This window comes from Pieris rapae, chromosome 19, assembly GCF_905147795.1.
Source record: "Pieris rapae chromosome 19, ilPieRapa1.1, whole genome shotgun sequence".
NCBI classification, from domain to species: domain Eukaryota; kingdom Metazoa; phylum Arthropoda; class Insecta; order Lepidoptera; family Pieridae; genus Pieris; species Pieris rapae.
This window is the reverse complement of record NC_059527.1, coordinates 4,529,171-4,555,852: the sequence shown is the minus strand read 5'-3', so window position 1 is coordinate 4,555,852 and position 26,682 is coordinate 4,529,171. Positions and strand designations below refer to the sequence as shown.

At 32.9% G+C, this 26,682-nt stretch overlaps 1 protein-coding gene across 1 annotated transcript in view; it reads right to left on the bottom strand.

Annotated features, from left to right (window-relative positions):
• The window catches only part of LOC111001646 (cadherin-99C), a 123,470-nt gene that overhangs the window by 14,441 nt on the left and 82,347 nt on the right, over positions 1–26,682 (bottom strand). The window contains exons 4-8 of the mRNA XM_022271594.2: positions 9,637–9,722; positions 5,813–5,878; positions 4,143–4,321; positions 1,840–1,962; positions 74–313 (exon numbers count right to left, since the gene is read on the bottom strand). Of these exons, the coding sequence (XP_022127286.2) occupies positions 74–313; positions 1,840–1,962; positions 4,143–4,321; positions 5,813–5,878; positions 9,637–9,718 (690 nt within the window). The 5' untranslated portion in view covers positions 9,719–9,722. The remainder of the gene's footprint in view (positions 1–73; positions 314–1,839; positions 1,963–4,142; positions 4,322–5,812; positions 5,879–9,636; positions 9,723–26,682) is intronic.

Below are 26,682 nucleotides of genomic sequence, written 5' to 3'. Positions count from 1 at the left end.
AAAATATTTTTGATTATTTATTTTCATTATTATAACTGAATTAAGTATTGAATTAAAAGTAAAATATACTCACAGAAGCAACAATAGTGACTAGATACTTCTGAGTTCGCTCGTAGTCCAAGCTCCTATTGACTGTGACCTGGCCCTGATGAGGTATTGGTATCGCAAAATATCCATATCCGTCAACCGCATTAGCTGCCTCCACTGTATTATTATCTCCTGGTACTATGAAATACTCTGATAATCCATTTACTCCTGCATCGATATCGACAGCTCTAATTTTATCGTATATTGTAGTTCCCAACGGTACGAGCTGAAAAAATATAATCTCTATATTTATAAAATTGTGTCAAAATGTTAGTTCCCATACTACTCCGGAACGGCTTTATTTTATAGATTATATATGATTATAGTGCCTAGTTTCATAGGATTCAATATTACGGGACGTCCCGTAAATATTATAGCTAAGTTCATTTGAATCGAAATCATAATAATTTAAGATTAATGGAATGCGATCAGAGGTGTCGTATGAATCTTAATATATATATTTCTTGTGTGCGTGTGTATGTGACTGAACTCCTCCTAAACGACTGGACCGATTTAGACGAATTTTTTTGTGTGTGTTCAAGGGGATCTGGGAATGGTTTAGATTCACAATTTTGTCCGCTGTCCGCTGTCCGCTGACAATGTTTTTTTAATTAATTTTCAATTTATTAGTTGTTGTTGATTTTGGAATGTTTTACATTGGATCCGACAGACGGCGCTACCATCGCAGTGTCAAATTTTAAATAATATTCGAATTTTAATTTTAGTCTGTCCCGAAATTTAAAAAAAGTTTTGTTATCATTGTGTTATATCGTGTGTGACCATGTGCTGGATCGTTAGATATTGTCATAACATTTGAATAATAATTTTCATCAAAATGGCTTATTAAAAATTGAAATTTTGAAATTAAAGACGTGTAGACAGGACAACGTCTGTCGGATCCGCTAGTATTTCTATAAATCTCAACAATACCTAATGTGTGCCGTGTAGTATGTGATAAACGAGAATTTGTAATAAATAAAATAGATTCACGTTTGATTAAATTGTACCAGCATTTTATGATGAATTTTGTTTTTTGCTTAAAATGTTGGCCCTTACTAGGGTTTAGTTATATAATTTGTGTTTAAGAATAATTATAGAATAACATATATATCAAGAACCAAATGACTGCTCGCAAAATGTACTCGATCTATGCGTTAAATAAGTCAATAAATAAAATCCTGTTAAACCTTTCGTGTACCAAAGACAAATTGCTATCTACTCATACGACCCTCTGTCTGCGCGAGGGTTTATACCACGATAAAATAGATCCCCCGTTAGATAACAGCTAAATCAGTTATTTATAAGCTCGACGAATAGTCCTTACATATTTATTAAACTTGTCAACTTTTGCGGGATTATTGCTTGAATATTTTCTATTATCTTTGTTGGTTTATTTACTATAACTAATTGATGTAGGTTTTAAGGAATAATTATAAAATATATTAGTTACTCCAATAATAAGTTGATTCACAAATATTCACTTTACAACTTCACTGGCTTTACATGAACTGTATAAGTTCAAAGTTAAACAAAACAATTGCCAGTTGAATTGTAGCTGTCGCCAGAGTTTTTGCTCGAGTTTGAGTCGCACTTCTTTTTGACAATATGTGTGGTATATACGTCGAGTTATTTTTCGAATAAAAAGTTGGCATAAACTAGGCGTAGCGGGTGGACCAAGAACGGGTGCTCAAATAAACGCATTATTCGTTAATGCACTACTTTAAAAATAAAAAAAAAGCATACAGTACTCACCTCAGAGACACTAGTCTCATACGGTGTTCCCTGGAAAACTGGTGCATTGTCGTTTATATCCGAAACTCGTACTATAACTGGTATGGTGCGTCGTTTTTTCGTTGATTTCACTTGACAAACAAGCTGAAAATCAAAGACTGTATTAGAATAACGTACTGTAAGTAAGTAAAATAGTGATAGTTAAAGGATGACTTAGATGTTATTTAAATTGTATTGTGAATAGTGTGAAACCTAAGTTCTTATGGTAGGAAGTTAAACACTTAATGACTTGATTCACTATAATTCACTTCCACTGAGTTTACATGTAAACTTTACTTCCAACTTAAACAAATGAAAATGCCCGTGACTCGACTTGTAATTGTTACATCCTCCCTCGCAAGGGGGATGCTTAAGCCCGTTCGAGCATGAGGCTCTTTCGGGTGGCTTGTTTATTCGCGCCCTGCTGATACAGGGCGGTACGGGGGCGGGCTAATAGCCCTTGGTGGGGGCTGCTGCGCGCGAGGAACAATGGCTCGACTCGCTGCGCGCGGCCGATGGGGTCTTGTCCGGGGTGTCAATCCGGTGGTAATGTGGGGTCAAGGAGTAATCTCGACTTGACCCTGGTGTCGTGGTCGGTGGTATCGGGCAGCGCGCTGCGCGGCTCGCGGTCAAGCTCCGCCGGGTGAGACCCCCGGTAGCCCCGGGGGAGGCCCAGCGAGGCGACCAGCGGTCGAAGCCGCGGCTGCTGCCCTGGTGTCATGTCCGGTGGTATCGGCATCCGCGGAGAGTAGCTCACGCGGATACCGCAGGCGATCTGGCGGCCTGGAGTGCCATGGCGCGATGTTTTGGAGATGGGGATGCTGAGAGCCATCCGCTCGATCGAACATCCCCTTCGCGAGTCGCGCGACGAACTCGTCGATGGACTCCATCCGCAGGTCTCGCGCTATGGTGGCGTTTCTCACGTAGCGGGGGGCCCCCACTGCGCGCCTCAGGCATGTGTTCTGCACGGCGCGCAGTCTCTGCCGGTGGGCCTCCTTGGTGTAGGAGTACCACGCCGGCGCCGCGTACGTGAGATATGCCCGTGAGCAAGTGTCATAACCTGTTTTATAATCCATTCCCCACTCCGACTCGACCATCCCACTTTGGGGGAATGCTCGAGTCAATTCGTAACAATTCGTAAAAAACCAATTGAGTCAAATGAGCATCTATTGCACTAGCGCAGTTGTAGCAAGAGTCATAAGAATATCTTTCATAAAAATGTTTAGAATTTAATTAAATAAATATAAAAAGCTTACTATTTATATAAAAAAATTGCATGGTTAGGAAAATGGGAAGTGATATAAAAACCGCTTGTCTACAGATACCTATTGTCATATTTCCATCCTAATCAAAATCTATTCGATTTTTAAATTTATAATCTGATTTTAAATAATATAATATGAATTTAAATCAGTTATAAATTATATTTTCTTATAGTGTTTTATGGTTCTCCATGCGGAGGTTGGCGGCTACTTTAATTTTGGATGCCTTGTTCTGCGCTTTTTTTTAAATACAGAACAGGGGGCAAACGGGCAGGAGGCTCACCTGATGCCTGTGCGAGGAGGATCGCGAGTGCGTTGCTGTTTTTTTAAGAATTGGGTGCGCTCTTTTCTTGAGCTATGAAAGGTACACTCCTCTCTCAAAATGAGTAATTTATTTATACTTAAAGTCGTTATATAACGTATTAACCAATGCCTCCAAATGTAGTGTTCTATGATCTATCCACTCTATTAATTAAAATATTGTTAACCAACGTAAATAGCTATTAGCATATACCTTACGGCGATATAAATAGATCGTGAGATATTAACGACTGGTTGGGCAATTAAAAATATAAATGATTCAGATCTATGTAACAGATAGAAGAGTGTTATTTACACCTAATAATATCTATTGGCTATAAATTTTACTTGGATTTAATTAAATTATTTGATACTCGTCTCAAAGGGGCACATTTATGTATTAATACTTTTAAGAAGACACTAAAACCAAAACCATACAAGGACTCTCGGATAACGGCAGCGATTATTAAATATATTCGCAAATCATTCATCTTGATTGCAGTATATTTCGTGATTAAAATACACACACATAAAATAAAATCTGTAAAGTAAGCGACAACAAACAGTTACACTGTTCAGAGCTAAGTTAATATATTTTTTTTGCTAAAATTAATGACGAGATTTTGAAAACATCGAATACTAAGACTAAAGTCTCATCAATATAATTACTAATATAATCCTATTCATATATTAGGAATGAATTATATTTGCCCTTCAACATACCTGGAATACCATATGCGATAGATTATCTGCATCTCTATCTAGTGGCTGAAGAAGTTGCAGTCTCTTTCCATCAAGTTGGAACAGTGTTGGTCCCTTGGGGAAGACGGTAGACAACAACACGTCTACATCGGGCTCGCCGACTATTGGCAGAGTTGCTGGTACTGTGCTTTGGTTGACTTCTGAAAAGATACATATATTATACATAAACTGGTACAAACTAGTCTATTGGAATCGTTCCTCCACCGTATATACCAAATGCTACAATAGCATTTAGTTAAATTAGGTTTTGTGACGTAGAATGTAAGCATCTATCGTGAGGCGAAAGCATCGCAAGGCGACAGTTTGTGTGATTAAAGATGGCAGTGAAAACTTCGACAACTAAGCGATACCTATTCCAAATTTAAAGTTTAGCTTATGAAACACGCAATTTCAAGTTTGTGACGTCGAGCTTTAGATTGAGAATGGCAATCACTAACTGATGAATCAATCAATAAAATCAATATTGGTGTTTCATAGTAGCTGTAGTTTTAATTTAAACTTTACCAGAACGCTTTTCAAACTCAAATTCTGATTCAAAAAAACTTTATTCATATAAGTATACAAGTATACTTATGAACGTCTACAGAAAATACTATATATTTATTTATTTTATTAGTTTGAAATTGATTATAAATTAGCATTTACTGGTGTAATAAAGAACACTTCTTTATTACATTTAGATACAAGTATGGAAAAAACTCCAATTATGTATGCAATGTTGTATATTGATGGCGGTATTAAAAGATCATCTTTAGCTACACTACTGATACTGATTTACCTGACCTTGAATATCACGGATACAACTTAAATCCTGAATTATTAAAAACTACTTTTTTGAGAATACCTGTTACATAAACTTTTTACTTGCATAAAAAAGTAAGCAAAAAGACTTGTTCTTGAAAAGCAAAACAAGTTTGTTTTAATCGTATATGATTGATGATATAATATCTTTATTCAATGACAAAAGATCAAATGGTTTCTTAGTAACTTTATTACAACTAGCATTTAAGGATTTGGTTGATTATTTTTATTATGATATTTCATTCAAATAAAAATAGAATTTTAAACTACATTAACGATTTATGCATTTGTATGTTGGGCATGCTTTGGTAGCTATGATAGCTTTTTGTGTATTTATACATATTACTTTTTACTTGTCAATTAAAGTTTAAAATAAACTTGATATATGTTACCCTAAGTGAATAAATATTTTTAACCTATATGACATACAACATTTTTTTTAGAAATCGTTTTTTATGCTATCTTATTCATCTTTTGAAGGACCATTTCATTACTTTTTTTATTGTTTGCTGGTTCAAAAAAAATGTTGTATCAGAAAACACAAGCTGCCCTCGCGAACTTCGTTGATTTTTTACTTAGCCTACCTTTTAAGTAGATGGACTACATACATAGTATGGACTACATATGGAACATTTTGCTATGCCATGCTACCCCATGTTTTCGATTTTCCGGACTAAACATAAGTAATAAATGACATTTTCACTATTTCAAAATAATTTTCAAATTTTTATCAATATATCCACATAATTCCTTGAATTTGGTTTTCGTTTTGAGCTTAGCAACTGTTGTTGCGCTTCATTTTTATTCAAAAATATAATGCCAATACATACGGTCTCCTCTGCTTTCTTCTATATCTACTATGATGCTGGATTGGCCCGTCTCGACTTCACATGGACCTGAAATATCAATACATAAATATACACTCTGTTAGTCTTATTACATACATTCAGTTCATCATTTAGTGTTTTTTACTGGGAGAACTTCGGGTCTCAGGCATTCTATTAAAACACGTTTTTGGTTTGACAAGAGGATTACTAGCTTTTTGAGGAACACTATTTTTTAATAGCTTGCCTTACACTACTTAATAAAGTTCCTTTTCAGGACAGGGACGATAAATCCACTGCAATTCAGCCCTGCAATCGCGTGTTATTCTTAACGCTGAGTTTTGGCTTTGAATTGTAACGATGAAGAGAAGAAACGAAGAGACAGTATGCATAAAAAACATATATAAGATAGTATCATGATTAATAGTATAGAAACTTTGACCGTTTGTAATAAATTTTAAAGTCGTTTCTCATAAACATATGCCGATAAATTATAAGAAGCAATATACTTTTATAGCGATTGGTGAAAATTACGCCAAATCGATGTAAATTTAATAGACTTCTAATCAGTCATAATCGTAAAACAAACATTATTTATGGTACGTATTTATAATTTTATGTGCGAACTACGGGTGTTACGGAAAATTAAGTTTTAAATTATTATGCGATAAATAGTGAAGGTTTTTAAACTTGACAATGGATCAACAAAGTTAAAGATTTAAAAAAAAGAAAAGAAGAAACTTTTCTTTGATAAGCACTTTAATTAAAAATGGTCTCAGGAATGGCTCAAATTAACTCTGCTTTCAGCTGCTGTCACCACTGATTTTCAGATGATTATATTAAGTATATTATTTATTGCTTTTCTTAACTCTAAATAACACGTTTGTTATAACATTTAATTCTAATAAGTGACCGATCGGAAAATAAACGTACTCTATGTATATGTGTTTTAAATTCTCAATTTAAAATTCAACATACTAAAGGCTTCAAAGACGTATTGCGTTTGATTGTGATTGGATCCGAGATTTTCAATTACAATCAAACGGACCGACAACTCTTTTGTCCTTCTCAGTATTAACTAGTCATTTATTTACGTAAATATAAATTAATTACACCTGAATCCTTGATATATATATAACGATATAAATTAAGGCAATATTTTAAGTGTCTTAGGCCTTAATGTACTGACCGGAACGTACACACGTTATACACCTTTAATTACGTATTTTACGTTAATAATAATGCTTAATGAATAATTCAAAATATTATATGGCAATAACGGAAACTGTAACGCAATGAAGGTTAGCTAATAATCAAAAAAACGTGATACATCTATATTCAATTAGACATATTAATGACACGTCAAATTTGAAAATGTCGGAATAGATAAGGATATACATTATAATTTTTTCAGATTTCCACGCGTAAATATGATAAAAATCATTATAAAAATAATGCGACTGCCTCTTCGCTGTTAATATATTTTAATAGGGAAATTAAGGCAGTCGCATTATGTTTATCTTATAAACTGTGTATATTACAGTGTGTAATATACACAGTTTATAAGATACAATAACACCGCGCACCGTCTTCCGTATTCGCGATTAACAGTTTTCGCGAAGACAGTAGTGGAAGTATCCATTACATATCCCAACGATAGGTTGTCAAATAAAAAACCAATTAAAAACATTTATGGTTTGGATTACAGATGGAAATGATTATCAATATATATTTAACAAATACTAATCATAAACACTACAAAAAAAACAAGTCGCAATGTTGCGAAATTTGCTTTTAATTTTCATTTAAAACATTAATGTTAAAAAATGTCTTTCCCGCCAAGTAATAGTTAATATAAATCACAGTTACATGACGCGTCGAAAGCAGCTTTAAGGCGTGCCTGAGAAACTTTCAATTAAAAACTTATCCGTCAACGCGAGCATAAAGTATAGACAAGTGCAGGTGTGCCGTTAATTAAATCGACTTGATTGGTTGGAAAAAATTATAGATATGATATAATAATTACGATTAGATAAATACCAAAAAGGCTTGTTACTTCTGTGAAGTACTAATCAAAACTTAACATCAGGTGAGCCTCCTGCCCGTTTGCCCCCTGTTTAATAAAAAAAAAACGCAATTTTAACGTCAAACGTCATTCCTCTCAATTTTGACAATCAAAGAGTACCTACAATAGTTTGACAAGGATTTTGTAACGTTAAATGTCATTTATTCACCTCGCCTATGTTAAATACTTTAGATCAGGTAACGGGAAACTATCTTTATCAATTATTCTATAATAATTTTCAACCAATCAACGTCGATAATAACTAACATATCTTTCTTTGTCATATTAAAAAGAAAATTTAAATTGATTTACAGTAGAAGTAGGCCGAGCTAAGTAAATAATGCAAAAAGTTTACTTATTGAGTTTCACTTAATTATGTAGATGCAAAAATACTATATAATATTTTCTATAAATAAATAAAAACTACACCACTTTTACATAGAATGTGTAGAATAAGATAGTCTGGTATCACTACTTTATAAGTCTTTAATCCTCTCATTAGCTCGCGCCTATCTAAACTAAATATAAGATATTTCAATTAATAATCCCATTAGTCGAAAAGTATAATTAATACATGCCCTATAAGGATATTTTACGTGACAGGCGATACGGAATTCTTTCTAGAAGCGCCATTTAAAGATAACTAGCGCCACTATTTCCGTTTTGGTACTAAGCATCGATTGGCGAATTGCGTGGCTGTAATCATTAGCCGCACTATCATGTAATTAATTATCGAGTTACAAGATTCCCGTTCCAATAGATAACGAACGCAAGGTGAAAAAGCTTTCGAAAGTTAATTGAATATATGTTTCTAGTAAATACGATTTTAAAATTTAAATTAAGAAAATTTAAGCAAACACATTCATTTGATAGATAATCAGAATTCTTCTATTTTTCAAAATAGAAGAATTCTGATTATCTAATGATAATTAAATGTAAAGATAGACGAGAATAGAAGATAGAACAACTGTTAACATTGAAATCTTTGTATATAGCAGTTTTTTATGTATTGGCCAAAGTTCCTTTAAATAAGTTTTTGTATAGAAAACTTATTGGCTTTGTAAGTGAATAAACAGTTAGATTAAACATTATTATTGACTAAGTTGAATTCTTATCTTTATAAATATTTACTTTTATAAAATAATTAATAATATAAATATATATTATCGCGAAGCTCTTTCATTTATTTCCTAAGATGGAATGCGAATAGTCATCGGTTATTTTCATATAAACGCCAATAACAATACAAACAATTCTGATTGTCCATTTGTTAATATATAAATTCATTGTCCATTGTATATTACCATTGAATGAGGTAAGCAGAAAATTACTAACACGTCAGCCTTTCACTGCAAAATATTGTTTTGAAACAAATAATATAAATGACACTCATGTTATGCTGCTGTGGCAACAATATGACTATATATTCCAGCTAAATACTTTTCAACATTCCTTCTAAATTCAAAGCTTTATTCATTCAAATAAACTTTCTGTAGAACACTTTTTAATTGTCTATGATTTTAGTTAATGGGCTTTAAGGGGTACTGTTTTATGAGGAAGATATCACATATTAATAATTCTTAAAAAGGCCAACGCACTCACGAGCCCTCTGGCATTGAGTGTCCATGGGCGGCGGTATCACTTAACATCAGGTGAGCCTCCTGCCCGTTTGCCCCCTGTTCTATATTAATATTTAGATCCGGGTTCCTTCTATCTTGTTAAAGCATGTGTTTAGGAGGGAATACGTAAGATAAATAATACTTACCAGGTGTAGAAAGGACTCCATGTAGAAGGAAAACGAGAAACCAAATCGTCCATTGCTGGTTCAGCGCGCTCCACCGCGCCATCTCACTGTAACAAGAATGAAACTTCATACTATTTATGTTATTTTTTATTTGGTATAGAAAAATAATTTGAAATAATAAAAAAAAAATTATATGGACACTGATATTGGCCCATGTCTGAGAATATATTAACGAATCTTCTCTTCGTATGTTTTGACTAATTAAAATCAACAAAACCGACTTTTGATAATTTATATGGAAGATCTAGAGATATTTTTAAATATCGTAAAAACACGAACTTTGTACAGACAGGCTTCACCCAATTATAATTAATTTGATTGTAAATTATTAAAAAATTCACGACAACTAACAAGACTTCATTCGATGAATACTCTAGGCATTGTGTTTGGATAAACATAATATGAGATAAGTCTCATATATTGTTTATCATCTAAAAGTGTCAACGAATCGTAATATACCTAGGATGACAAAACTGCGCTGATTTTTATTTAAATGTATGCATAGCATATATTTCTTTCGTATTTATATTATTTATGTAATTTTCATTCTGTAAAGTAGTCAAAAGGATTTTTTGTAAATATAACTATTTAGCTATAGAAAGTAATTTTTCGTAAATATAACTATTTAGTATAGAAGTATTGGCTTGACAAAGCAAGGGTTTTTTTCATAGACATATGCATTACGTAACAAACATCCCTGTTGGGCGTTACGGACTTCAGCGCAATATAAGCAAGTTAAATCCTTAGTGAGGCTTAAACAAATCCGTTTCTATTAATGTAATTATGGGATTTGGATTTACGCGATGTTACTGTTTTTTTATCGCCGTTTTGAAGTTTCCGCATTGACAGATTAGATTAACGCTTACGACTTAAAGCTAACCAAAGCTTGAGACCGTTATAAAAATGATTATAATGGTAATTTTTCGTATTATTTATTGAGGCCTTGAATAAATAGGATTGAAAGCGATATGTTTCCCTTGTTGTATTGTGTAAATACTGATAATAGCCGTTTTAATCATAAACCATCTGAGATAGTTATCTTAATCCAAATATTGATAAAAGCGTGCCAATAACCAATCGACGGATTGTAATAGCTATCTGCATTCTATTCATCGCCAAAATGGATTGTCTCCGTAGGGTTTGGTTATTGGGATGCAGATAGGAGATCCATCGACTATCGCAGTCTGATGAGGCGCAGATTGTGGATTCATTATTGGGTTCGGGCGTTAACCCACTTATGGGGTTCTAGCGTTTAATTAGAAGTCACACTCATATTGATAGTAAAAACTCTTGAACAAAACACAGAACTAGCAAGGTTTAGATGTAATTCATTACAAAATAAATATATTTATTACTAATCCTATACAAGAACTGTCGGCGATACTTGTATGATCTCATCTATATATTCTCATCCGACCTTTAAGCAGTATAGGCGGAAGGGTTATGGGAAATAAAGGTGTTACTGCAGCAATTTACATGCTACATTCGTAACATTAATCGTCCTTTATTACAGCTTATTTAGCCGATTGCGCACTGAGAATTTACGTTATAGATCAGCGGTGTTTAACATAATTTAATTTTCACATAGATAGAGAAGATATTAAGAATTCCAAAAAACTCTATACATAATATATATTTTTTTGTAAGATTTTTTATTAAATTTAAAAACTTAGGTTTAGATACATTTTACAGCGAACGAAAACCTGACATATTTTATCCGTCGCTGTCATTACCTTATTGTTTGTAATTAAATAGTGAGACGGTAAATTAAAACTATAGTGATTAAACTGAAGATAGATCAACTTTGGTAAGAGATACTAGGGAGTTCCGAGAGAGTGAGTGAGAGTGATGTACTTAATTTCTAATATATATTAGTAATAATGAATCGCAAAATACATTTCTAAGCGCAAATTCGAAGACGGCTGTACCAATATGATTATTTTTATTTATTCCTAGAACGGTTCTTGTGGAGAGAAAAATTAAAATATGTTTTGTTACTAAGGTTTTGTTCCGGAAAAGAAAACATCAAAGAAACTCGCAGGGGCAGCAGTTACGTATTTCTATATATTTAACAGTAAATTAAAAGCGAATTATACATGAAACTAATACACGTAACTTAATTATTGAACCTAGCCGATAGTACTATGACAGGAATTTATAAAATTATTAAATGCTGACAATAATTCTTAGTAAAATGTAAACACTTATGAAAATAATTCATAAGAACGTCCCTCCTAATATGAAACGGCAAAACAGGTCTCGTCTTTCCGTTTAAAAGTAGTTCGTGTAAGCAAAAAGTGGTTTCTAGTTCCAGTCAGATTACCTAGAGACATCTAGATTCTAGACTATTAAATCATAGGAATTGCTACCATAGATTAGATAGGTGGGTCTACTATGTTTTATGGCTGATAGAATTTCTAGAGAGATGTTTCTTTATTGATTGGACTAAATAGCGATGGAAAGTAATAAACAATAATGAATGCCTTAATCTTCTATATACTACTTTCTAGATATTCTACATTCTAGATATTTATATGATAAGAACGGACATATAAAGCAAAGTTTATTGAGTGGTTTATGAATAAAGCAAAAAAATTATCTTTATTCTTTAGTTCTTGGCCTAAGATTTCTGAATCTGTTTCATGATAATTTTTAAATCTAATATGAAAGTAGGTGATCAGTTTCCAGTGCCTGACCCACGTCGTCGACTTTTTGGGTCTAAGACATGTCGGTTTACTCACGATGTTTTCCTTCACCGTTCGAGCAAATGTTAAATGTGCACATAGAAAGAAAGTCCATTGGTGCACAGCCGGGGATCGAAACTACGACCTCAGGTACGAGAGTCGCACGTCGAAGCCACTAGGCCAACACTGCTCTATAAAGCAAAATATGTGTACACATATTTATGAAATAAAAAAGGTCTAAGTTCGCAGCAAAATGTTTATTTCTTTCTTATTGTTGATTCGAATACCATGCTGAGGGACTGAACTAAAATGTAAGCTCTAAGAAGGTCCGACAGCTCACCCATTTGTCAAAAAAGAACTTGCCTGTTTCATGTAGCACTGCGGGATTTCGGTATCTCTGTCGCATCAAATCAAATTTAATTTATTCATATTAGTTACTATGAACGTTAATATTGAAAAAGAAAAGTCTAAATTTACTACCAGTTCCCAAATCAAGGGCGAGCTGGCGTAAAGAAATCCTTTTTTTTCTCTCCACTACTATTCTTTTAGTCAGTAGTCTAAAAAAAGGTTATATGTGCCTATAATGATTTAACGTAAAATTCCTTTTAAAATTGTGAAGACTCTTCGCTAGAACAATAGGTAACGGCTTGCGGTGGGTCAAATCAATCACAATTGTACCTCTATAGAAACTTTTCATTATCTGTGATCGCAAGAGAATTGGCACGTGCATTTTCAATTCGTTTTATTCCTTGCATATAATCCTGCGTTACAGTTATGATTTTTACTAAACTGTGCGTTACATTTTTGAATAATAACTGAGTTGTAATTATCAGCGACCCTTCTACGCGGTAATGACAAGAATCTTATAGCTAATTAGAGTGATCTTTAAAATATATTAGCGGAGTATTTGTGGTGAAAAGGACATTATTGAAGAGAAGAAACTACTGAAGAAGATAAAACTACGTGTACTGGGTATACGTGCAGTAATATTTTTAAATTTGGAATTTGTCAGATTAATTACATTAATTTAGAGTAGCAATCATTATAAATATATTAAGAAGCTCTAAGAAAGAGGTTTCTCAACACTTGCGATTTTAAGGGCATTTTAAAATAATCTAAGGATAATCACGTTGATAACATGTTGTAGATGAGCGACAGTCACGCACAGCTACTGGTATCTTGTATGCATTTTCACACGAGAATATCAAAATCCTTACAAGTTTTTTATGCATCAAGGAAACATGAATCATGCATAACACACCCGTATAAAGTCACGAATTGAGCGGTTAACGTACGAACGAACGTCATATTTTGTTGGAATTTTAGAACGAAAAAATGTATATTATTTTATTTCGAGCTTAATTTTTTAAATATAATTTTTAAAATATTTTTTGTAAATTGAATCTATTATTATTTTAGTTATGGATCAAGAAATATGTAAAACACATCTACATCACTTTATTGCTTGCTTTTTAGCTTGCCATGGCTCACAAAATTGTTTGAAAAAAAGTGACAATTGCAAACAAGTCTTTTTTGACACTTATCCATTTGTTAGATTTTTTTTACTTGGGGACATATGCGTTGCGCATACCCGCGGCGCGACTGCTTGGTGCAAAAGGGTTATGTGGGATTCGCTATTGTGCATACCCACAAAAACCCCAAGGCGCCACCAACAATCGCCTTATGCGGGATGCGGTAACAGCAGAGCCTTATCCGCTTCCCGACATGCGATTTGTTACATTACACTAACCACTTAATACCAAATCTTCTAAATAAACCATTGACACCTCAAGAACATTCCAGCTCTAATAAATCCTATAATCCAGCATCGCGCTCAGTAAATCAAATGTTCGGGGCGTCTTCGCGGTACCGCTATCTGTTATTTCAGTTCCGCAGTTCGATACACTTAACGGAGATGATATCGCCCTTATAATAGCCCACACAGCACGTGACTAATTTATGCAAAACATTAAAGAACGTTATAATGAAAGTTACAGTACGTTAAAATATCGTCCTTTTTTTATTTCCAATGTCATAATTATAATGATGTTTAAAATATATTATTCATTATGGAAATAAAGAGGCTATAATAATAATAATATTTGACCAAAACTATACAAAGACTCTATCCTTGGTATATCCAAGGATAGAGAGACATGGAAACAATTGGGGGAGGCCTATGTCAACGGACAACCTGACCAGGGCGTTTAAGAATAAATTATTGTTTTTGCTATGTAATTAGATTTAGGAATATAGTTATATTTATATAGTTTGATAAGAATAGCATTTAAGCTAAATGGTAAGCGAATAAAGGGCTTTTATAATTATTATTATACTAATGACGTGCTTGCGAAGTCCATGTTTTATGGAATATCTTTTTTATAGTCTGATTATAAGTTTTTTTATGCATCGAACCAAAGCTATATAAAGCTAAATAACATGAAGTTAGTCCACAACACTTAACAAATACATAATATTGAATTACCCTTAATTGGTATTTTTTCTAAAGTTTAGCATTCTTTGTTTTATGACTCATACGAATTGTCGGTATCGTGTGTCGTAAAAAACATACATCATTTTTGCAAGAATTGTGTCGTAATTGGAATGGGAAAATTTTAATGCTATTTAGGCATTGGTTTGAGTCATTATATCTTTAATTTTAATTTCAAAAAAATATTATAACCTACATATCTAAGGCAAACAACATACATAAACGATATCATATGATCCCTGGTTGAGAGCCGTTTCGTATTGGCATTTATAATAATCGTTAAAAGATACATTAAATGACATAAAAATATCTGCTTATCTGGCTGAAGTTACGGGACTTAAACGTATTAAAATTCCCATCATCAGTGACTGATGTTCACCGACTGACAATGATGACAGCTTACATAACTTATGGCTGTACACTAACCGCACTAAGGTTTATGTAACTGATAACCAGTTAAACATATCACGATTATCTAATGTTAGTATGAATAATTAAGCTTGATTTATAAATCACATGATGTAGAAAAGACAGTTTAGCATAATTTCATGTTTTATATTCGGTGAGCAGAATAAATTATTGTTACTTGTGTATATTAATAATTGTGTGAAGTCGCAAGAAAGATGAATGTTTAACTGTGTAAATGATTTTCAATGATATTTAATCATGTTACAATTAGTTCAAGACACTAAAGAAGACGTGAAGAAGTGACATTTATTATTAGTCTTGTTTATAAAAGTACATATTCATAGAAATAAAATAATTTAAAAGCCTACAATTAACTAAGATATTAATTTACAATTATTATTCGGAGAATAAAAGAAATACATTTTTTTAAAGATATATGATGGGGTTAGGAAGGTAGGAACCAGGTCTTCAAGGAAACCCATTTATCCTTACACAAGCCACCGGGAGCCAGAATGGGCTTCGAAACGCTTCTTCGCTTCCATCAGCTTTCGAAACTTCTGCTTTCCGTGGCATCGTTTTGCGCTGTTTATCTTTTGGACGAGTACTTGGTGACTTGTTTTTAAACTCTTATATGTATATATACGTTTTTTAAGTTAGTAGGCTATTTCCTCTAATATTTTGAAGTAACCGGGACTTAGAAGTCTTTCAAAAGCTGCATAGTGAACCTGAGTTTGACATAGTCTTTGTGATAGTTACATTTCGATAGCGTATTTCTCAACTCACTGATTTAATTCGTTCAACCTTAATCTACATGGGAACCTGCAGGACAACGCCTTTGTCTAAAATGTTATAAGCGATACCATTTATAACGCAAATGTCGATCGATGTGGCATTTGCTCGAACTCATACAATTACCAACAAAATACGCTATTTGTAACGTTCTTTTCAAATGAATGGGAACGAAAGATTAAAGTTCTTTGATCTTTCGTCAGACAGGTGGTATGATAACCGCATTGAAAATAATTCCTTTTCACACTGTTATAAGGTCGATTTTGAATTGATACGCTCAGGTTCCCTTATTAGCAGATTTCGTCACAAGCCTTAGAATTCCGCGCTTAAGCGGCTTCTCAACAAAAACTAAAATATACTTAGAAAAACTATTTGCAATGTAAATTATGTCAACTAGTCAAGTTTTGTAATAAATAACATTCCCCAAACGTGTTTTATTGGTTTACTATGGTATACATCAATGAAGTACTGAGTTTAGTAGCTTACTTAGTTTACTAGTTATTTGCATTTTTTGCTCCACTTAACTGCATTCGTATCTCAGCGATATATGCCTTATATTTTTATCACCAACCAGTATATGGTAAAATTATAGTATCTGTGTTTGGTTTTATATACCAACTAGCAGACTCGGCCAAGCGTTGCTGTGGCTAAGGTTTTTGTTATATTACATAGTAGTAAATTAATCAAGGGAAACCGTAGGAGAACTTATGTGAAACGTTGGTACCACGACACGGACCTAAACTAAACTACCTTTAACTCAGCGCCATCTGTTAGAATTGTATCAAATAATAAACAAATGTTAATGTTATCGTAATTTTAGTAAGGATGCCTATTTTTTTTGAAAATGAAATATAGCCTATGTCACTCAGGAATGATGTAGCTTTCCAACAGTGAAAGAATTTTTCAAATCTGCCAAGTAGTTTCGGAGCCTATTCAATTCATACAAACAAACAAACAAACAAAAAATCAAACCTTTCCTCTTTATAATATTATTAGTATTAGTATTAGTATAGAAATTAGTATTAGTATAGAAAAGCTCAATAAATTTCTCAAAACACGTGTTTAGATTAAAATATCGTTATACAATTTATTACGTTACACATTGTAAAGTTTAATAAGGAAACGCTGGGAATACAGGTATCTCTTAATTATAAAGCATATGCATATGCACTTTTACGATTATACGATGTCACACATATCATATTACATTCATGTTGGCACGCTACAAGATAAAGAGATTTTTATTTAAATGACAAGTGTACCATTTCATATCAGGGGATAAATGCAGAATTTTACTTACACATGTAATATAAACATATTAATCTAAACATTCATATATTATGCTTCACTTTTATGTTAAACATGACTATGATGTGATCTATACAAATTACTAGTCAAGAAACCAAGTAGAACCCCTGTTGAAACGTCTGCGTGTCGAGGACTTCATACGCACGGTGGAACGGCAACGTGGATGTTCTACAGAATCGACCTCCTTCTCTTTCTGTCTCTTTGAAGTCGCCGCCAGTCGCCGTGAGCATCTAATCAGCTAAATATTTACCAAACACCTCGTAACAATGACAATAGCAGCGACATGAGCGGTGGGTTAGAAGTGATAGTTAAATATATGATATATAATATAACATTAATCGTGAAAGTGTTCTCATCGCATCCTCGGCACGACTTACGTAATAACTTCATTTTAAAGTGCAGTGGGTCAAACTACGGGAACGTAGATACACGATCTCCGGGGGAGCAGAGATGTATTGTTATAATGCACCTGTGTTAGCAATAGTCTACAAATCGTGGAACTTGCATAGTACATATTTACAAAACGACATAGAACATTTCAAGAACTGTACCAACTCTTAACAGCCAACAGGGAACGCGTGTTAGATCCAGCTTCAGATCACCACATTACTGTACCCGGTGGTACTTATAAAAGTGATGCTGAAATCCCATCTGTTTGCCTCTTATATAGAGATAAAAGAAGACCATATAAAAGTGACAAAACATGTAAATTGAACGTTTGACTTGTAAATGTATTTATTAAGCAATTATAATAATATAGCTAAAGAGATATCCAATTATGAGTGTAATGTATCAGAATCGGAGACTAGTAAATGATTTTGCTTATGCATGCATATTTAATATAAATACTACAAACTGTATTAGAAAACACTAAAATTATCCTAATAAATTCATACACTCTTAGTAATTTATCACTTGAAGTGTAATATAATTAATTAATTAACGCCATTGACAGTTTGCAAGACACTAACAAACGCTGAAATATCTCAGGACAGAATCAAACTTATTCCAGATTGAATCACGCGAGATCTAGATAACGCGTAAAGTATATTCACGCCTTATCTATAAAAAAACGAATGGTATACATTTATTTGCATTTTACAAACACATTAATTAAGCAACGAGAATTTTGTATTATTTATAGCTGAATATGTGATAAGATATCTGTAGTATCTATCTATTACAATATTTTGATTTAAATTCTTAAGCGAATTTACGTAAGCTGTCATTTAATGGGTCACTGCACAGTGTAGTAGGTAGTACTCTAAAAAAAACATTGTGTAATCACATATATATTTTATTGAAGTGGTTCCAAAGATGGAACACATATAAAAAAGTTCAAACATTTATGTACTTTAAAAAATATCAATAAACATAGAATGCATTGTATATTTAACATATTTATGGGTAGCTTTGATTGATAATGTATTAATTACAATTTACTTTACTATATATATATATGTGTGTATACTATATATATTATAATATTTTATATATAATATTAGACAGATTCAATATATATATATGTATATCTAATCTACCTGTCTAATTTATTGTGATAACAATACAATGTAATACATATAGATTTAAAAAAAGTATTGTTATATTTAACTAAGTTTACCTAGTTCGGGTGTGTTGTGTGATAGTTATTACAATAAATAACATACTATACTTAAGAATTGGCGGTATAATGGAAAATTGTATTGTAATTGTAAAAAAAAGTTTACTCCTTAATAGTTTCCGTTACAAGGCAACATTTGATAAATATTAAAACGGACATCGTAAATCATTCATGTATTCCGATTTGATCATGTCTAGCTTAACTGACAGGTGATGAATTTACAACGAGAATATTTTTTGACGTGCCTAAGATCGCATGCATAGATGTTCGTACAGGTTTGAATGGAATTCTATCGGGTGAACCAGAAAAGTCTTGACAGTTGAAGCTTCAACGAGCCCAGAAACCATTTGTCTTTTTAATTTAAAATAGTTGCATATTTGACAGTACCGTGGCAAAAGGTGAATTTAAATATCAAGTACAAGCTTCTTTCTACGTGCTTGCGTGTGTCTTTTAACTAACAGTGGAATTTCAACTATTTTTTTTAGGTGCATAATTATTATTTTCACCGATCAGTCTCCTTTGTGCATTCTCCATCGACACGACTTTGTGCCCATGTACAAATTAAAGCCATAAAAAAAACTCTAAAAGTCCGGCAACGCAGCCGCTAACAAGAGTCTCCATGTGCTATTCCGTAGGCTCGTTCACCATATCAAATAAAAAAATGGCGCTGCTCAATTATTATTCTGGTGGTTTTAAGTTATATAAAATATCACAGTTTTAAGGTAACACAGGTGAGGATAAGCTCATATAAAATACGTGTGAAAACTAAATCCCACATAAGTAACGCTTAAAGGAAGTATTAGTACATTCCGAAGCTCCAGTTAGTGGCATTATCCCGCGGAACAGGTAGCTGGTTACAGTTAACCAAGTTCATTGTACTCTAATTTTATCCTTTGCCTTTTGCGATAAACAATAGTGTTGTTCTAACAAATTGATGAGATTCTAGAGACATTGGTTAGGCTCATACTGCCTTATTATAAAACCTGTATTCGTTTCCATAGTAACCATTTTTTACTTGAATAATCTGTACTATAAATGCAATTAATAGAGCCTTATCTTTAGTCCACGTAAAACAACGAGCAATGTTGGCGTAGTTTCTTGAGCGTGCGATTCTATTATCTGAGGTCGTAGGTTCGATATCCGGCTGTGCACCAATGTACTTTCTTTCTATGTGCGCATTTAACATTTGCTCGAACGGTGAAGGAAAACATCGTGAGGAAACTGACATGTCTTAGACTCAAAAAGTCGACGACGTGTCAGGCACTGGAGGCTGATCACCTTCTTGCCTATTAGATTTAAAAATGATCATGTAACAGATTTAGAAATCTGAGGCCAACATCTAATGAGGTTGTAGCGCCACTGACCTTTTTTTTAAACAACTCAGATATTGTTTTTTTAAAACCCAGAAGTTTTTATAAGCAATTTCGTTCACCACTAAACCACAGACACAATTTTATCGTATACCAATTATTATTGTGTCTGTCACGATTGTGATACTGTATAACATCTTTGATTACTTGTAATATAAAAGAGTACTTTCGCCAATATGTAAAACAATACGTCTTTATAGCATAATTGAGTTTCATTTGCTACTGAGACAAGATTTCTATTTCATAGATATCGATTAAGATACGACTAAACATGTTGTATATTGTCTTCCCATAGTTAGGTATTAGTTTAAGAAATTATTTTTGTATGAAATGTGTTTGATAAACAACTACTAAGTTTCGCGGTGTAGCCGTAAATTGTGATAATAACTTTATATATGTATATGTAGCCGTAAATTCGATACATTCTAAATTTCGCACTATGACTAGATGTGAACTGCCTGTTATGAGATTATATTATACCGCGAACATCTTACATTTTACTGAACGCAATGAAAAATCAGTCAATTTAATCAACGGTTTATTTCAATAAATACAGTTTATATCCTCGATGCCACGTAACTATAGGGTTTAGAAAGCAAAATGTTATTTATTAGAAGAAGGCACAGGTATCAAGACACAATTTGCTATTGGCCTGCATACTCCGGGCCTCGCTTATAAGACTTAAATTATAGCCAATGTATAGGAAATATGCAATTAGTCCCACTTGGTAATTGAAATTCCGATGTAATTGAAATCTTGCGTAAGTTAATATCGGAGACTGATTTTAAGTTCACACTCTTTAGTTTTGAAAGTTTCACACAAACAAATGGGTTTATTCGTCGTATTTACATTAGAGATCTATGATTTGCTAAGACGTTTTCTTATTTTAGGCCTTTTAAATACCACTCTAGTCTAAACTACTAAATCCATCATTTAAATCGATTTTGAAACCTATAGAAAGCATAGTCATATAAAAACCACGTCGTAGGAAAACACTAATCACATCCACACTATAAATTCAACGTTTTTGCACGCAATGTTACGCCATAAAACACTCTAACGTTTAAAGGAAGTACTCAACACCTGCCTACAAGATTTATACACATAAAAGTAGCAGAAATTGTTCGGGCTGTATATCAACTGTGTTGCCCTAACCTCCAGGATCGACTTTCTTATTTTTAAACGATTTTCCTCGATTTCATTTGATTTATTTACAGCCTTATATCAGAAAAATAAAAAAATATAGATATATTATAGTTATTGTTTTCATTTATTTTTGATAATATATTATGTGTGTCTACGAGAAAGGCATCCCCCATTGTCCTCAAATTTTGATTATTGTATACCAATCTAGTCCAGGTATTTCCAGCCATTTCCATGATTTCTTCGGACCACCTTTTAAATTGCCTACCTCTGTTTCTTTTATGGCCTCTTGCTATAGTGTATGTCCAGGCCATTTCTATTTTAGTTGTTTTATTTTATTATAGATAGGCAATATTTTAAATGGACATAAAAAATATTAAAACTTAAATAAATATATATATATATATATATAATTAAAATTCTATATGGTAGAGAAATGTAAACTATTCAAAAATGAGTAAAAAGTAAGATTTTTCAGTAACGATTAAGGAATTATTGTCAAAACTATTCTTAATGTACCTACTCAATTTAATGTAACATTTACAAAGCTATTATAACTAATTTATGTTCGGCCAGATGTTACAAGTATTACGTATCCATAATTCAATGATAACCGTATAATTTATTCAACAGGTTCGCTCACAACGATAAAATATTGAATACTTATTTTTTTGTCCCCAACGTAGAACAAGGCAGTCAGTTTTCGACCTTACTTCTTTTTATAAAGAAGAATTAAGCATCTAATAAGACTGCCATTTCCAATACGAGCTTAGGTCGAATATACTTTTTAATATCTAACACCATAAGACATAAAAAAACTAGATTAAAAAAAGACTTATTTATATGGTATAGAACTACGATCTTACTTATTTATTATTTAACTATGTATGTCGTTTTACTTTTCTACGTAAACAACAAAATTAAGAAAACAATACCATCATATGATCTGTTGTCTGTGGATTGTGAAGATTAGTTTTACAGTAAAAAACAACTTTGTCGTATTCTGTGCTCATAGCATATATTTAATCCATAATAAATTTTCAATACTAAATTCAATCGACATGGGAATAACAAAAGCCTTCATGAAACATGAAGAATTTATTCACAAGTATTGCATGTCAAAATTATCGAGCATCTAGGAACAAGAGAAATTTATTGTTTCAACGAAGCACCTACGCGAGTACTACTCATTTTAAATAGCAAACGATTTTATCGACTAAGCATTCATGGAAACAGACATGACCGATGCACCGCTGAACATTCGATATAAATTGCTGCATTCATTTGTTTTTAATATGTAACAAACCTTTGGAAGGAATCGAATGAAATGAATAAATGAAAAATGAATCGCTGATTTACCTAGAGTAATAATAATAATAATAATCAGTGGCGCTACAACCTCTTTACGTCTTGGCCTCAGATTTCTGAATCTGTTTCATGATAATTTTTAAGACTAATAGGCAAGTAGGTGATCAGCCTGCCAGCCTGCTGTCCAGTACCTCACATACTACGTCGACTTTTTGAGTCTAAGACATGTCGGTTTCCTAACGATGTTTTCCTTCACTGTTCGAGCAAATGTTAAATGCGCACATACAAATAAAGTCCATTGGTGCACGGCCGGGGATCGAACCTACGACCTCAGGTATGAGAGTCGCACGCTGAAGCCACTAGGCCAACACTGCTCTTGATTAATTTACCTAGAGTAACATTAAAAAAAATCTATTCTATTTAAAAAGCCTCAACAAAAGTAAGTCTAATTGAAAAAAAAGTGAATTATTTAAAAATGAAATCAACTGAAACTAAAGCGCAAATGTTAAAAAAAATGTTTCCTCGAAACTATGATTAATTTCGATTTCAGATACCATGTGATAAATACGCGATTTCTGAAACGCATTTAAGAAATTGACCTAACTTAAAGCTATTTAATCGAGTGGAAAGTAAAATTACTCGCAATTCACTCCGTTTGACCTATTGACCATAATACGGTTAATTCGATAGACGCGGTGTTCACTGGTATTTTATTACTCACAGTAAACGATTTAATTCAGATTTTCACGTATTTGTCAACCAAGTGGCACCCAATTGCTTAGTCACGACCGTTGCCTTATGCACCGATGATACACTATTAAATTACATAAACTTTCTGGCTACATATTATTTAATATAAATTCGATATCGATCTTAATAAGGGAAGAGTCTGAATGTCCTATTTCACCATGACTCCTGCTGATATACAAGTCTTTGTTTTTAATTTATTTTATTATTCTTTATTACTCAAGATGTCATATGGAACATGGTGTAGTGGTTGCAGTTTCTTACAAACGTTGTGTAAAAGAAAAACTTGGCGATTAAAAAGAGTGGCGGAGAGTTTATTGACAGATCTTCTCTTCCGTTCTACGCCCTTGATTTGAGAACTGGCAGTAAATCTGCAACCACTACCCACATGGCCGTATAGTGGTATGGTATAATGCTGATACGAGATACAAGCTGGTCCTGGTGGGATATAGCGAATATCCCTTCCCATCAGATTTGCGAAACTGAACAAGTTTAAAAATACTTTCTAAGTTTTATTTAGTTACTTTGGTAGTTCGTGTAGTCTATAAAAGCCAATTTATATCTATGACAGTTTTCACCCAGAACGCCTACAATAGAGCCTCCGGCTTAATTCAAATTTTTATTTCATTTATGTTAGGTAATAAGCTATGATGTAATGTACTTTGTTATAATACGTTTTGTTATTGATACGTGTCATTTTCATAATAAAACATTCGTGCCGACTGCCGACAAAGTGACACAATTTTTTGCTAATCATAATAATTTAAATAAGATTATTTGTGCGTTGAGAATTGGTAGTAAGACCCATTCTCAATCTTCAATTATACATTGTACTAAATTGCGGCTCGCTCTTTTTAAGCTATAAGGGTTTTCAGAGAGACAAAGGGAGCGCAGATTAAAATATAGAAGAAGATGGGCTTCCATGAAGTCAAAGTCTCTATGAAGAGGACATGCTATAACGGTATTGGATATTGTCCTGCTAACTCTAAGATTTTATTGTAATTATATATTATTACGAGAACTCCATTAAATATCTTTATATTAATAATAATAAATACTGAAAACAATGAAAAAAAACGGTGAAATTATTTCTCTAAATCAATAAATTGTTAACATAGTCGCACAGAATACATTACGAGTTCAAACGTAATGATAGCAGTATTGGGGTCGGCTTTATTAGCACTACACCTTCCTGTAGAAAGCTTATACAAATACGACACATGTACTTGCTAATAAACGTATAGGAAGGTGAGAAACAATCAAATGCTTTTTAAATTATTGACGGAACTAGTTGAGTCATACGAATATTTTTTTTAGAACTGTTTAGGATACAACACAGCGTACAAAAAATCAGTACCGCTGGAACCCCTTTAAGGCTTCTAAATCTCAGAGTTCTGAATCTGTTTCATGATCATTTTTAATCTGCATGCAGGTGGTCAGCTTCCTGTGTCTGACAGATATTGACGACTTTTTGGGTCAAGACATGTCGGTTTCTCACGATGTATTCTTTCATCGTTCGAACGAATGTTAAATGCGCACATAGAAAGACCATTGGTGGACAGCCGGGGTTCGAACCTTTGACCTTAGGGATGTGATTCGCTAGCTGAAACCACTAGCCACTGTCTTTACAGCCTCTTATGGGTCATAGCCTCCGCAAATATCTTTCGCCATCGCATCTACCTGAAGCTTTTAGCTTCGAATTTCGAACATTTATTGTTTCAATGAGCTTGACAACTCCATCCTACTAACGAATCCTCGGTCTACCGAGTTTCCTCTTGCCATCAGATTGTGAGTTCAGTAACTTTGGATATCTGTCACATATCTCAAGCACTTAAGCCTGTTCCATATTATGAAAAGTTGCCCTCTATATATGGCATTACAGTTATTACTGTATTGTAAGAAATCAAAATAAATGGCCTAAAGCATTAATGTTTGCATTGAAATATTTATGCGATGCTAAATGCAAATGTTAAATTAAAACAAGCAACGAATGCCAGGTTTCGTTTGTGAATTGCGTGTATGAAAATACTTAGGCCTGTAGCGATGAAATACGCATGCAATATAAAATATTTAATTGCATTTTTAATAAAATCTACTTATCTTTTTTATATCTAATAAAAACCTGCACACACTTATATAAATTTAAACTACATGCATTCTGAAACAAATGTGAGTTATTCTTTCGATTTTGACTGTAATATGATTCAATTTGAAATTATAAATTTAATTTACGAAAATATAATGTTATGAGGCTAATATTACTTTTAATTAACTTAAATAATATGTAAATTGATAAAAAAATAATAAGGTAATAATATAATCAAACATAAGCACTGTAAGAATTCTTTCCAGAATAGTAATATCATTCGTCCAATTGAGAGAAATTGAAAAATAATTTTTCAAAAAACATATTTGTTATTCTATAAAACGATTTCTCTATAGAATTATCCTTTCATGCTTTTGGCAGTAATACTAAGCTTAGTTCTAATACAAATGACACATAAACTCCTTATAAAAGACTTCAACGATCATAGTACTAAATCCCAACGTTTTTACTAGACAAATGACAAGTATTTAGCATAACTTAATACAGTTTAACCTTTAACAGAGGCTGTCAGAATGTTGCCGCTTAATTTGGTGGAGATAGGAATGCAGTTGGCGTGGTGTGTGACGAAACGAAATCGTTGTGTCCTAGAGCACCGACAGAGTTTCTTACACTATGTACGGCTGTTTTGAAAGGTACACCTGCTGTATTTAATAAAGTTAAGGCTTTAAATACGGGTATTACAGAATAACGTAATTTCAAGTTGACATTAAAATATAAAAATATTTTATGAATTTACCACCAACATGCCAGACAGGTAACTAGAAATTACAGACAACTCAGTAGTAATATTATAACTATGATATAGCAACTGTTAAATATCTTTATATATATAATTCTACAGTACGTGTGTATGTTAAGAACTCCTCTTAAACGGCTGGACTTTAGATGATTCTTATTAATACTTTGTTTAATAACCTAATTGCTTAAATATCATGAAGGACAACGTCTATCGGATCTGCTAGTTTTTAAATTGTATTATATTTATACACAGTACAACTCACAGTGTAAGTTCTAATAGACAAAAACTTTTT